At 42.0% G+C, this 14,920-nt stretch overlaps 1 protein-coding gene across 5 annotated transcripts in view; it reads right to left on the reverse strand.

The window, feature by feature from the left end:
- cemip (cell migration inducing hyaluronidase 1) overlaps positions 1-14,920 on the reverse strand; it is a 193,816-nt gene that overhangs the window by 95,805 nt on the left and 83,091 nt on the right. For all 5 annotated transcript variants that reach the window (XM_085165079.1, XM_085165070.1, XM_085165060.1 and 2 more), the window contains exons 4-6: positions 12,675-12,813; positions 10,512-10,748; positions 7,343-7,522 (exon numbers count right to left, since the gene is read on the reverse strand). In XM_085165079.1, coding sequence (XP_085021205.1) covers positions 7,343-7,522; positions 10,512-10,748; positions 12,675-12,813 — 556 coding nt within the window. The remainder of the gene's footprint in view (positions 1-7,342; positions 7,523-10,511; positions 10,749-12,674; positions 12,814-14,920) is intronic.

The raw sequence follows: 14,920 nt of genomic DNA on the forward strand, positions 1-14,920 counted from the left end.
GTTTGGCTGGGTTGTAGCGGATCAAATATTTATTTTACCCTCTGACATGCAAATCAATTCATAACTTTTGTATTTTTCTGGATTTCTTGCTGATATTCTGTCTCAATGAAACTACAACAGAAAATTCCTGTTTCATTCTGTGGAAGTGAGCAAACGTACAAACTCTGCAGGGCATTTGGGTATGGAGGACAACAAGAGCCACACGCATCAAAATAAAAGATTCTGTGCTTAATTAATGAATTGTAGAATAAAATCTGCATTTGTAAATTCATTTTTGAATTCCAATTTAATAAACTGATTTTTAAAATGCTTTTGCTGGGGCATGCTTGGGTAATTATTGTTCCTTTGGTAGTCTAAGGAGCTTTGACTGAGAACCTTCACAGACATTTGTTCGTATGGTTGTACCATTTGTTTGGTGCAGTTTTTATACATATAAAACGAGTCTATTTTAAAAATATCAAATGACTTTGGACAAATTAAAAGTGGACATTTTTAAGAAAACAATTGGGTTGGTATTTACACCTTAAAGCCCATCTGTGCATGCTGATTTACTTGATTTTTATGGAGCATTGTGTTGCTGTATTTCTGCATGCTGCCACAAGTACTGCTGTGACAGCTGCAGTAAAGATATGCAAATTACATAACTGAAAATGTATTGCAGAGTCTCATAAATTCCAGCTTATTAAAATGTCTCTGGGTGCACCACAAATTACACAGCCTCTCTCTCCTGATGACACCCGTGTCTGCCTGTTTGGCAACAGTGTAAGGAGAGCCGGCGACAAGAGTCGTTAGGCAGGAATCCCTCTGTCGCCTCAACACTGCTCCAATCCATTTAGCCCGTCCTCCACAGCATCCACAACTGTGGAGGAAAGTGCAAATTGGCAAAGGAATGTTAACTTGTGTCTCTATCCTCAAGTCATTTATAAAACCCTCTCGGTGTTTCCCGGCTCTCATCTGCAGCATTCATTTTCATAACGCTGCACGGCTCAGGGGCTAACCACAGGGCCTGCACTGCCAACATTAACCAACATCTCCTCTCAGCCCACAACAAGGCAGCTGACATTACAACTAACAAACACGGTGCAAAGCACAATCGCACAGGCCTGTATTTTACCATGAAAAGTCACCTTTCTTTTCTTTTTCTCCAAAACAGAAGAGCACAGCAGTGTTGTTTGAAAAAGGTCTCAGTTTACAAGTATGAACACTAATGTTAGAAAATCGGAGCCCTCAACAGTCGTTTGGTCGTGATTCATGATTCAGTTTCCATTTCCCTTTCCCATGCACAGTGTTGGGAAGGTTACTTTTAAAATGTATTCCATTACAGAATACAGATTACATGCCCCAAAATGTATTCTGTAACGTATTCCGTTACGTTACTCAATGAGAGTAACGTATTCTGAATACTTTGGATTACTTAACATATTATCATGCTGTTTACAACTACATGAATGTACTATTGCTGTGATTTATTACTGTTACTGAAGGTCCGCGGCTCCGAACCGTAGTAAAGGGACCTCTGGCTAATACGGTGGGTTCTGTGTCGGCTCGTAGCTGAAAACTAGCTTTACTTTGTTGTCTGGGTCAACTTTGCTAGCAGAGACAGAGAGAGGCGTTGAAAGGCTGCTCCAACAGAACTTATTGTTTTTGGAGGAAAACACGAACACGGTGTACAGTCGAGTCTTAATAGCTTACTTACAGCTGGGCTCGTCAGGCACTCTTCTTGGCTGCAGTGGTTATTATTATATTTACATGCTTCCAGCTCCCGTTTCTACTCGATGACAGCTCGTACTTTTCCTTTTTCTCCCTCCCTCGCTCACAGACACATAACGTGTATGGCAGTCCATTCTCCCTGCAGCACGGACTACACTGCCCATGATGCTACATTCTTTAGAGCTATACCTGTAGCATTCTGCCTATTAGCTTAGCACAACAACAACAGCCGCTCTCTCACCCAGGAAACACGCAGAGAGAGAGCGTCACCCTGTAACCATGGCAACCGTAACGCTGCCGCCTGGAACAACAGAACGTAGCTGTCAAACAAATCCCAAACAGTCCTGACCCGCCACAATATGAAACAGGGAAGTACCGCCGTGTAATCCATTTATTTCAACAAAGTAACTGTATTCTAAATACCACCTTTTTAAACGGTAACTGTAACGGAATACAGTTACTCATATTTTGTATTTTAAATACGTAACGGCGGTACATGTATTCCGTTACTCCCCAACACTGCCCATGAATAATACACACTGACACAGTGAGGTGCAGCATAACTTAAGTTCACACAGTGCTCTTAGCTTCCACAGCTTCCATAATGTGTAAATGTGTGTCCTTTAATAAGCACACGTATGCACATTTCTCACCCCACATGCTGCTGCCATTCTTGTCCACAGCCTTGTTACTTCCCGGATTGATTATTGTAATTCACTTCTTTTTGGTCTTACTCAAAAATCCACCAACAAGCTCCAACGCGTCCAGAACTCTGCTGCCCGTATCATCACAGGACCCCTTCTACCCACCACATCACTCCTGTCCTGCAGCAGCTTCATTGGTCAAATATCGCATCAATTTCAAAATACTCTTGTTCACATTTAAGGCTATTCATCATCTCTCCTCCATATCTCTCTGACCTGGTTAAGATCACCGCCCCATCTCGTTGTCTCAGATCTTCTTCTTCCCTTTCACTCTCCGTCCCTTCCCCCCGTCTTGCATCATGGGGAGCCGGGCTTTCAGCTGCTCCACGACTCTGGAATTCTGGAACCTCCTGATTTAAGAAACATCTCTTCCTTCTCTCTCTTTAAGTCCAAACTCAAAACCCACTTGTTCAAAATAGCTTATCCCACATAACCTCTCCACTCTGCTATTTTATTTGTTTATGTCTTACACTTTTATGATTCTGTAAACTTCTTGCTTTTATGTTGCTTTTAAGTGTACAGCGACCTTGAGTGTTTTGAAAGGCGCTTTCAAATAAAATGTATTATCATTTAGTGTTTGTAGTAGGTATGTCAGCCCACTGAATGACAGACTGGACTGGAGGACCAACAGTGATGCTGTGTACAGGAAGGAGATGAGCAGACACGCCTTTCTAAGGACACTCAGATCCTTTAATGTGTCCAGCATCATGTTGATCTCCTACTGAGCTGTGTTAGTAAGTGATGTTTACTCTGCTGTTGTCTGCTGGGGGGCAGCATCAGTGCCAGAGATGTAAAGATCAAAAAACGAATCCACAAGGCTGGAAGCATCAGTGGTCAGAATTTACAGGCATTTGTCAGTGAGGGTCAGGGGTCACTGAACAAACTGCTTTTCTATCACGGACAACACACCCACTCCACTCCACACTACTGAATAAGCACAGGTCCTCAGACTAATCCAACCATAAAGGACGCGTCACTCTCACCGTTCTCTGTAAAGCTGTATAATAACTCTTCATTCTGTCACAGGTGAGCACACCTTTCAGGCAGAAGATCCCAAACATGTCTGATGTTTATAGTCTACATATTATTTATTACTGTCATTTCACTTCTCTCTTAAACACTGCAAGTCTTACTTTTACTGTTTTTAACCAACTTCATTTTTACTTTCTCCATTTTTTATGAGAGTATAAATTCCTACAGTGTCTCATAGTGCATGGTCCTTACAAGGCGCTCATGGTGCTTTTATTCTAAATGTGTTGTTTTTTGTTTATTGTACAGTTTTTAAAATCAACAACCTTCCACCACCTGAGGCACAGCCACCGATCTTAGATAAGTGCATAACATTTGAGTCAAAGCACGTTTTCTCAAATGGTGGTAAACTGAACTTGTCTGTATGCCTCTTATAAACCATAATGAACAAATCTAAATCGTAATATTTTGCTATTGTCAGCAGGTAGACTTGAAACACAGCTAAAAATGGTCTGCCTGAAACAGTGAATGTGAAAGCCGTTTAGTTTAATGTAAATCTAGAAAAATACCCTCCCTATACAACCGTTGCAAGAGCTTGGTTCGCATTGCCGGCAATAAGTTGGATTCGTTCCCGGTGGGTGATGGGCTCCGCCAGGGCTGCCCTTTGTCACCGGTTCTGTTCATAATTTTTATGGACAGGATTTCTAGGCGCAGCCAAGTGGCGGAGGGCTTTCGCTTTGGTGGCCTCAGGATCTCATCTCTGCTTTTTGCGGATGATGTGGTTCTGTTGGCTTCATCGGGTGAGGGCCTCCAGCTCGCACTGGAGCGGTTCGCAGCCGAGTGTGAAGCAGCGGGAATGAGGATCAGCACCTCCAAATCTGAGGCCATGGTTCTCAGCCGGAAAAGGGTGGAGTGCCCACTCCGGGTCGGGGATGAGTTCCTGCCCCAAGTGGAGGAGTTCAAGTATCTCGGGGCCTTGTTCGCGAGTGATGGGAGAAGGGAGCCGGAGATCGACAGACGGATTGGGGCTGTGGCTGCAGTGATGTGGACGCTGCACCGGTCCGTCGTGGTGAAGAGGGAGCTGAGTGTAAAAGCAAAGCTCTCAATTTACCGGTCGATCTACGTCCCTACCCTCACCTATGTTCACGAGCTGTGGGTAGGGACCGAAAGAACGAGATCGCGGATACAAGCGGCAGAAATGAGCTTCCTCCGAAGGGTGGCTGGCCTCTCCCTTAGAGATAGGGTGAGAAGTTCGGCCATCCGGGAGGGGCTCAGAGTAGAGCCGCTGCTGCTCCACATCGAAAGGAGCCAGCTGAGGTGGTTCGGGCATCTGACAAGGATGCCTCCTGGGCGCCTCCTGGGTGAGGTGTTCCAGGCATGTCCCACCAGGAGGAGGCCCCGGGGCAGACCCAGGACACGCTGGAGAGATTATATCTCTCTGCTGGCCTGGGAACGCCTTGGTGTTCCCCCGGATGAGCTGGAGGAGGTGGCTGGGGAGAGGGAGGTCTGGGCCTCTCTGCTTAGGCTGCTGCCCCCGCGACCCGGCCTCGGATAAAGCGGATGAAGATGGATGGATGGATGGAAAAATACACTACCAGTAAAAATTTAAGAACACCCCAATTTTTCCAGTTTTTTTTAATTGCAATTCATGTCATTCAAGTCCAATGAATAGCTTGAAATGGTACAAAGGTAACTGGTGAACTGCCAGAGCTTTGAAAAAAATAAGTTAAGGTTAACCCAAACTGAATATAATGTATATTTCAGAATTATACAAAAAGGCCTTTTTCAGGGAACAAAACCTGGGTTAACAATTTAAAGCTGTTCTGCAGCAATGGAGGTTGATCAAGCTTTGAAAGCTGTGTGAGTGATTCCTACAGGTGTTCCAACGTTTCTGGATTACTTACAGCCCCTCTGTCTGCATAAAAGCAGTGTTGGTTTGGAGCACACCGTGGTATCATACCCTCGTGAGCATCTGTTGAACAGTATTGTACTGAGGCGATCGTGGCTCAAGAGTTGGGAGTTTGTCTTGTAATTGGAAGGTTGCCGGTTCGAGCCCCGGCTTGGACAGTCTCGGTCGTTGTGTCCTTGGGCGAGATACTTCACCCGTTGCCTACTGGTGGTGGTCAGAGGGCCCGGTGGCGCCAGTGTCCGGCAGCCTCGCCTCTGTCAGTGCGCCCCAGGGTGGCTGTGGCTACAATGTAGCTGCATCACCAGTGTGTGAATGGTTGTGTAAAGCGCTTTGGGGTCCTTAGGGACTAGTAAAAGCGCTATACAAATACAGGCCATTTACCATTACTGCAGAAAGTAGCGTGTTGCTAAAACAATGGTGAGAAAAAGGCAATTAACAATGGAAGAGAGACAGACCATCATCCGGGGCTGTTTTGCTAGATCCAGGGTCGGTGACTTGTACAGAGTGAGAGGCACCCTGTCTGTGCGCCTACAGCAAGACGACCCAAAACACAAGTCCAAGCTATGCCAGAACTACCTCAGGAAGAAAGAACAAGATGGTGAGCTTGAAAACGTGGAGTGGCAGCACAGTCTCCAGACTTAAACCCCATCGAGCTGGTTTGGGATGAAGTGGACAGAAGAGTGAGAGCAAAGCAGCTACAAGGTCCACATTTATGGGAAGTTCTGCAACAGATATGGGAAGAACGTCCTGAAGAATATTTGATTTCTGTTTTAGAAAGAATGCCACAGGTGTGTTCAGCTGTTATAGCTGCCAAAGGTGGCAAAAGTTTATAATACATTCGATGATTTCTTTTTAACTCCCATTGCTTATTTGTACTGTGCTTTCATTTAAGAGTGCACCGAGACATCAAACTGCATAATTTTCAATAAAAAACTGGAAAAAATGGGGTGTTCAAAAACTTTTGAGCAGTAGGAAACAAAGACGAACACTGTCTGCTCTCCCGTGGCACATTATTCTCTAAATGATCAAGAAGACTTTATAACCAGATATAAAAGTCTTCCAATCAGGAGTTGCTGCAGCAGACTGCAAATGTCCTTTCTTTGTTTCCAATATTTCTCACCTTTTTAAAGTTATATTTTAGATTGCTATTTTATTAGGCCCATTTTATCACTGTCATGCAATTGATTGCAAGCAAAAGAAAAGTGGCCAGTGTTAGTTTGCCTAACAAATATTACCCTTGACATAGTTTGTAGAAAATCATTAATCACCAAGAGATCCCCAAAAGCTTCAGGCATTAATTAGAGAAAAGGACGACTATTCAAGGTGCTTCACCTGAGGTTCTAACATTTTCTCATTAAATCAAAACAGTCAATGAAATGATGCTCTGGTTCACACACACTCGTCAGGGACAAGAAAATTAGTATCATTTTGAATATGCTTTGGTAGAATTGGCGGAGTTTATTTAAATGAATCAACTTCCTGTGACACACCTGGCTTTTAAATTTAATCCACAAATTTTCAATAAGATTGATGCCAGATCAACTCCAGAAGCTTCAGCCTGGTTTATCCATTCCAGCAGTAGTTCTGATATGTGTTTGGGATTATTGGGCCTCATGTACTTGTATTTGCATGGAAATATTCTTACCCTGAGCTAAAATGAGTTTGCACACAAAATGAAATCCATTGAGTCCCATCAAACAAATCCTTTTAGTGTTCGCAAAAAGGATCATCAGTCGTGGTCATTTATGTTTGGTAACGAGAAGCTAATCGGCCTCGGTCTTGTCAAGTTATAAGACACCGTAGAAATCCAGCAACGCTTTAAGTGAATGTTTGTATATGTTTGAGCCTATATGTATACTTTTGAACGTGTAAAGTCATTAAAGGCTTGTGTACTGTACAATCATTCCACTCTGGAATAATAACAATTCAAAGAAATCATCAAAAGCCCCAAAACGACCACGAGCGATATCTTTTATTTCAGAAAGGCAAACTCACAGGTTCGGTTACAGGTTAATGGACTTCATTTTAAAACTGTGTTTCAATAGCCTACCGAAAGCCGAGACTCCTGATGTGTTTGCTGCCAAGCCTGGATATACTCTTCTTAGCGGAGTCCTCCAGGTTGTTGGAGCCCTCGTCATTGACCAGCATCGCCAGTATGAGCCCAGGCTTTATGCCATCGACATATTTTGCAAGGCGATAACTCTCGTTTTTGCTGCGGTACGTGTCAAACCTGTGAGAATGACACAGAGATTAAAAAAGAGACCGATAAAAGAAGAAAAGCACCAAATTCTTACGCCTTCAGGGGACTTTTGAAAGCTGTGCTATAAACAGTCTGCCATCATGAGATGACGGAGAACACGAGTTATTTTGCACACTTGCCACTTTGCATTTCTTGCTTCAGAGGGATTCACAGCTTGAATGAATCTCTGAAGCATTTTACTTGTAATTTAATGATGTAAAACAACGTTTAAAAACCTAACCAATAATGGTTCAGTCACGCTTGAGTAAAAATTGAATTGGCATTCTCCTTGTAATCAGTTGTCTCCTTGACAACTGATTTTAAGTAGCTGCTGCAACCATTTATACCCCTGTGTATAGGTAAGTCTGCCGAGCGCCTCACTCATTTTGCAGTAAAATCGCTGTCCTGCTGATTTTAGCTTTAGGAGACTTTAGCTTTCTGGCACCTCATTTGAGGAACCAGCTCCCAGTTTCAGAAGACAGACATCCTCTCTACTTTTAAGAGTTGGCTTGAAAATTTCCTTTTTTTAAAATTAAAAAAAAACAAAAAAAAAACATTTATTTATTGATTTTAACCGGTTTTAATGGTGCACCGTGAGCAAAAAAATAAAAAAATAAAAAAATAAAAAATAATAAAAAAATAATAAAGTAAAAAAATAAATAAATAAATAAAAACAAAACCACAACAACAACAGAAACAACATAATAATAGAAACAAAAACAAAGCAAACCATAACAAAAGGGAAGGACGATATACAAATCAAGTTAGAGTTTCAGGCTGTTAAGTCCACAGTGTGCACGCTGCAGTTCTCCAGAAAGTTGTAGAATTTTGACCAAATAGCCCAAAATTTGCCCAGTTTATTTCTTAATGTATAAGTTATTTTCTCCATAGATAGTACAGATGTCAGTCCATTAAGCCATTGAGATAGTCCACATATTTTTTGATTTTTCCAACACATAGCAACACAGCGCTTGGCTTCCAAAAGTCCAACGGTTAACAGAGCAGGTACAAAATTATTCGGGTATATATTTAAAATACATATTTTAGGATGAAGTGGAATCACATCACCAATAATTTGACTCAACAGATTTATTACCTTTTCCCAAAAGATTTTCACACGTGGACACTCCCACATACAGTGAAATAAAGTGTCCACTCCACACTTAATACAGGTGTCTGGGATGTTTGAGTTAAAATGATGCTTTTTTGATGGAGTAATATATTGTCTTGTTAACCATTTATATTGAAGTAGCCGAGATTGCACATTAATTGTCTGACTCTGGGCCAAGGAGCATGATTTATACCACTCATCATCAGATAGATCCATTTGCAAATCACTCCTCTGAAAATGTCCTTTTTGATGGAGCCCATGGTTAGGGATGGATTAGTGACCTCAAACCCTGGACCCGGTTTCTTCTTTATTCATCTCTGGCTTTCTTTCACAACATGTCTTTTTCCTGCCTTCCTCACTTCACCCTCAACCACTCATACACCCCCTCCATGAGCCTTATTCTGCTGGAGCTTATATCCTGTTAAAAGGCAGTTTTTCTTCCCCACTGTCACCAAGTGCTTGAATTTTATTGTTCTCTGTAGGTTGACTGTGGTTGTGATTTGGACCTATATAAATAAAACTGAATTAAATTGAATTCAAGGACAGTAACTGTGGTCTTTATTCATCAACGTCACCACCAAACATGAAAATCTTTGTCACTGTATAGAAAAAGAAACTGTTTCAGAGCCTTTCTGACTGCCAAAGTGCATTTCTGTGACAGCAGTTGGTAAGACTTCACTCATGAAATGAGAATTTTTTGATGTTATGTTTTAGCATAAAATGTCCATAAATGACACGCTCACTTTTGAAATAAATGTTACTAAAGATGATAAATGACCCTTTAGTACCTGCTTACTTTTGAACAACTGACATTCACTGGTAACAGTGTTGCCAACTCCTCAGTAAGGAAAAGCGCTATTGGTTGTCCTAAAAGAGCTAGAAGTCGCCAAATGACGTCATCGCCTAATTTGCATAATTGGTCATGCTAATGTAATTGTAACCTACGTTGTTGGAGAGAGAAATAACATCGTGGACGAGACATAAAGTGAGTAAAAAACGTCCTAAATGCATTTAGAGTTTATTTAGAACTACGAATTAAATTTATTTTAGCAATTATTGTTTTTTTAATGTCACAATTCCAACCCTGCTCCTTTACCCGGGCTTGGACCGGCAAAAGTGACCCGAAATAGGCACTCTGGTGGAGTTACTTTGTGTGTGTGTTTATAAGTAGTTTTAAACCTTGTGATCCACAAAACAGCATAAGAGTAAAAGAAGAACTGACTGCGTTACAGTCAGTGCGGGAGCAGCGGCTTCGCTCATGCGCGATTCATTTGCAGTTTGGACGCACAGGTGTGAACATCTCCTGCAGCTGGGGGAGGACTATCCTCCGCCCGTGAGCGCTTTGGCACGGGCGAGGTGCCCACGGCAGCACCGCTGCTTGTTGAGAGTAAGAGCGATACGCGCTTTCACGTCAAAAAGTCGTCATAAATAAGTCTCCAATAACACCAGAAAAAGTCGCTAGATTTGTCGCTAGTTGCTATTTAGAAAAAGAAGTCGCTAAGGGGATCTGAAAACTCGCTAAATATAGCGACAAAGTCGCTAAGTTGGCAACACAGGTAACAATCTCTCTTCGAAAGAGGGCTGACACTAATATTGCTCAATAATATACTTATGTCACTTTACTGGACCTATTGACCTAATGGCTGAATAGATTTTATTATTAATGAAAGGATATTAAGCATGTCACTGATTTCTAAATGTAATATCCGTCTGTAAAACACCGTTACATTTATTAAGAGCACATTTGTCTACTTCATTACAACCCTTAATTAGAAGCTTATGATCTGCCAGTTACCAGATCATTACTTCTCTAATTAAGTCTCCAGATTTTACTGCAGCTCTGATGCTCATGTTCAAGAGCAACGTCACCTGTCATCGTGCAGCACCTCCCCTGTCTTGGGGTCGATTACGTGGATGATGATGCCTCGATTCCCCCAGCTTCTCTGGAACAGATAGTTGTTTTGACTGCTCTCTCTGGGATGGAGCGTCTTGTTGAGGAATGTCCAGGACAGCTTCCTTTCTCCGTGAATCTCCAGTGTCCCCCCAGTCCCCACGCCAATGTACTTTCTCCCAAAGTAGCTGTGCTCCTCGTCGCTGTCATCCAGTCTATGGACAAGCATGGAGAATGATAAATGTTTTGACAGTTTGACAGTTTTCAAGTGGCTTTGAGACACAGAGTGCACTTTAGTTAGCCTTGATGTTGGTTTATACCAGGGGTCCCTAATCCCAGTCCACGAGGGCCGGTGTCCCTGCAGGTTTTGGAGGTCAACACACCTGAATCACATGATTAGCTCATTACCAGCCTCTGGAGAACTGAAGACATGTTGAGAAGGTAATTTATCCATTTAAATCAGCTGTGATGGATCAAGGACACATCTAAAACCTGCAGGACACCGGCCCTCGTGGACTGAGATTGGGGACCCCTGTCTTATACAAACAAATTATTGCAGAATAATTATTAAGAGTTTGTTTTTTTCTCTTCCAAGAATTAAAAACCCCCAAAATCTTTTATGTATGTCAGTTATGTTAGATAGTTGGTCTTAAGGAGAGACAGAAGAATCAAATAACAAGAGAGCACAACAGGCTGTACAACAGGCTGTGACTCATGATTACTTTACCTAAAAATTAGTCTTTTGTTAAATTAATCTAAATTAAATAATTCAGTTAGAGTTTGTGTCTGATTAGGTGAAAACTATGCAGTCAAATTTATGAAAGCTGATGAAGACAACAAAGATGGCATCAATTAATACTTTTTAATAACCATAACAAAAGAAAAAGCAGGTATTAAGTAAATGAGTAAATAGATCTTTTACTGTTTACTAACAGCAAAATGATAATAAATATTTTTTTTACTAATCACAAGTAGTCTAATATGATAATGTTTGTCATTAGTTTGTGTGCAACAACAAATTCACTATTTAATACACTATTATAACCGATAAAAAAACACATTGGGATATCGAAAATATTTGTTTATTACTACCGTATATTGAGGTTGTTCTCTGTTAAAAGTTTCATCACTGGTCTCATTCTTCTGCTGTCTCATCCTACCTTCCCGTCACAGTCACGTGGCGTCACACAAGCCACAAGTCGTTCCATTTTAACCAAACCACAATCCTTTCTTTACCACTCAGTTTACTTTTAGGCTACGTTCACTCTGCAGGTCTTGATGCTCAATTCAGATTTTTTGATCAAATCCGATTTTTTTGTCTGCTCGTTCACACTACAAATAAAATGTGACAGCAAACGCGCTCTAGTGTGAACGCTCAAAGCGCCCGCATGCGCAAAAGAAGACGTCACACACAACGCGCTCTGTTTAGACCCAGAGCAACAGTGTTGTTTGACTGATGACCTTAATATAAAGACTTCAGACTTTACGTTTTCCAATTTTTGCTTTAAGTTATTTTGTTATTTCCATAATAATGTAAATAACCTAATAATGATCCTTATTGCTGTTTTAGAGGAGCGCTGCTTCAAAGGATAGTTGCAGATTTCTGTCAGAATCTGCAGATTATACAGAACAAATAAAATGTTCACGTTTCTCCAACGTTGTCTTCCCAACAGTTTCACGGGATGGTCAGGAAGCGTTCACGATGTCTTCTCCGGCGCTGATAATTGGCGTCTGTCTTGTGTCAGTGACGTAAAAGACAGATTTAATGCGACATGACCATCAAACAGCAGCTTTCTGAAACATCAGATATGTATCGGATTCAGCACCACATACAAAAGTGACCCAGATCGGATTTGAAAATATCGGATTTTTGCCGTTCACACTGTCACACCATGATCGGATAGATGGGTCGCAGAGGGTCAAAAAAATCAGATTTGATGCGCTTTCGCCTGCAGTGTGAACGTAGCCTAAGTCTTGTGATTCACACTGCTACCTCCTTCCAAACAAGTATAATCACTGTTTTTTAAACACGGTGTATCCACCAATTAGTAAACGTGGTAAAAATCTTACTTTTTTTCTCAACAGTAAATACCTAATAACTCATTTGTGATTTTATTCTGCTACGTTTTATAAACCCTCACCTTCCAAATAGCAAGATGGTGAGGTTGCCTTTATAAGGACAGTCTGGGCTCCCAATGTGCAGCTCGCCCTTGTTCCCAATCAGAATGTGTTTTGTCCGGAGCAGTATAGGCCGGTTGGTGTCAGCAATCACCAGCTTTCCTGTGGGGAAGAGAGGAGGGGGGGTGAGTGATGAAGCCTCCTGGCAGGTCTTTCATGCCCCTGTGCCCACAAACTCCTTCTGTCTTCCTACCATTTATGGCCCTGAATCCAGGCTTTCCACACAAACACATACATGGATGTAGCTTGACAGCTATCTCTTTTACTTTGTCTGTAGTTCAGTGATTTCAGCTCAGTAGTAAATAAGCATTCAGTGACACATTCTGCATGTGTTACTTCTCTCAGAACCACCGTAGCCCTTTGTTTACCACATTTTTTGTCATTAATTAAAATGATTTCTTTTGCACAATATACTCTATACACTTTTCACTTTTTAATTAAATTCAGACCATCAAGCAATCCCACAGGGAATTGGGAAAAATGAAGAAGCTGCTAAGAAACTGCAACCACCTGCAGAGTCAGGGACAATCAGCAACTACACTCTGCCAGTAATCAGATAACCTGCTGGAACAATCAGCTGGCCAACAGAAGAGAAACAAGCCACTGATATCAAAACAAAGAAGCTCCTTACTATGCATGGAGGGTTTCACCCCAAAGCCAGCACCCTGAGTCTGTACGCTGAACACAAGAAAGGTGGCCAAGGACTAGTGGATGTCAGAACCGCTAGCGAAGATAAAACAACAAAGATCTATGAGTAAATCAGGAAGATTAATCGTGTGCTTAGTGAATATCTCAGGTAGCAGAAACGCAAGAAAGAGAAGGACCAAGAAGAGGAACCATCATGGAAGGACACGCCCCTGTAAGGCTTCTCATTTGTGACCCCTGCACAGGGGCGTAATTTCCAGGGGGGTTAGGGGGGTTATGACCCCCCGAACCAATATAACCCCCCAATAAAATTCTGAATTATCTTGCATAAATAGGCTGTTGATTTTCTTTACTCATTTCAGGTATTACCAGCAAAATAGTCGCATGTTTAATCATCTGGGAATTTACCCAGATTTATTTATTTATTTATTTAGACAGAGATCTTGATCCTGCTGTTCTTTACCAGGGCAATGGTGTTGTGAACGAGATCAGCAGAGATGAGATCAGGTGTCCAGAAATCTGAAGGTGGAGACAGATTCCACCAGTTCCCCATTTATAATGAGAGGGGAGTGGACCAGTCCGTGTCTCCTGAAGTCCATTATAAGTTCTTTTGTTTGAAGGATATTCAGCTTCAGGCTATTTTCGGAGCAACAGCCAGACATGTTTTCCATCTCTGCCCAGTACACTGTCTCACCTCCATCAGAGATGAGCCCTACCACGGTGTTGTCATCAGCATACTTGACAATGACGTTAGTTGAGGTGGGTTGGTGAGCAGTCATCGATGTACAGGGTGTATAGTAGGGGGACCAATTGGCAGAGTGGCAAAATCTGTTGAGCTCCTCTGAGACTGAGGCTGCAGTTGGGGTTTGGGGGGGGGGGGGTTCTGGTAAGGGCTACGAGTTCAGTACCTGTAAATCCCAGTGTAGCTTCAGCCTTAGTTAGACTGAAAGACTTTTCGTGGACCATTTCAAACATAGATAAGCTATGCCCCCCTACTCCTCACCAAAACCACCTACTGCTCATATTACACAGTCCAAATTAGGGGTGGGCGATATAAACGATATACGATAGAAACGATATAAATTTGGCCAACGATAGAGATTTTGACTATATCGCTCTATCGCGATAGCGCATGTTGATGATGTCATCAAGCTGCGCCTGTTTTGGTCGAAAGCATTGCAGCGGCTACAACCATTATCATCTGCAAATTATGGCGGGCGACAGTCATAGCAAAGAGATGAAGCACTTTTGAAATATGGGGAAAGCCAAAAACTGCGCTTCCTCCACTTCCGTAACATTGATTCATTAATGACTTTTATCGAGTGGAAAAAAGTTAGCGTTCATCCTCCAGCTTCACTGTGCTAATGTTATGCTAACATAGCGGTGTCACTAGCAATCACGTAGCACAACATTATATACCAGGTAGTCCAACTTCAGTAACCCTGCAAACGTCCCTGCTGTTTAGTTTTCTGTCTTCATTTATGTTGGAAGTGATAGCAGAGCTGTATGTTTGAATTAGCTTCAAAAATCTCTCAGTCAGAGCATGGTATGAAATGTTTAGGTG

This window comes from Neolamprologus multifasciatus, chromosome 1 (genome assembly GCF_963576455.1).
Source record: "Neolamprologus multifasciatus chromosome 1, fNeoMul1.2, whole genome shotgun sequence".
In the NCBI taxonomy this organism is placed as follows: domain Eukaryota; kingdom Metazoa; phylum Chordata; class Actinopteri; order Cichliformes; family Cichlidae; genus Neolamprologus; species Neolamprologus multifasciatus.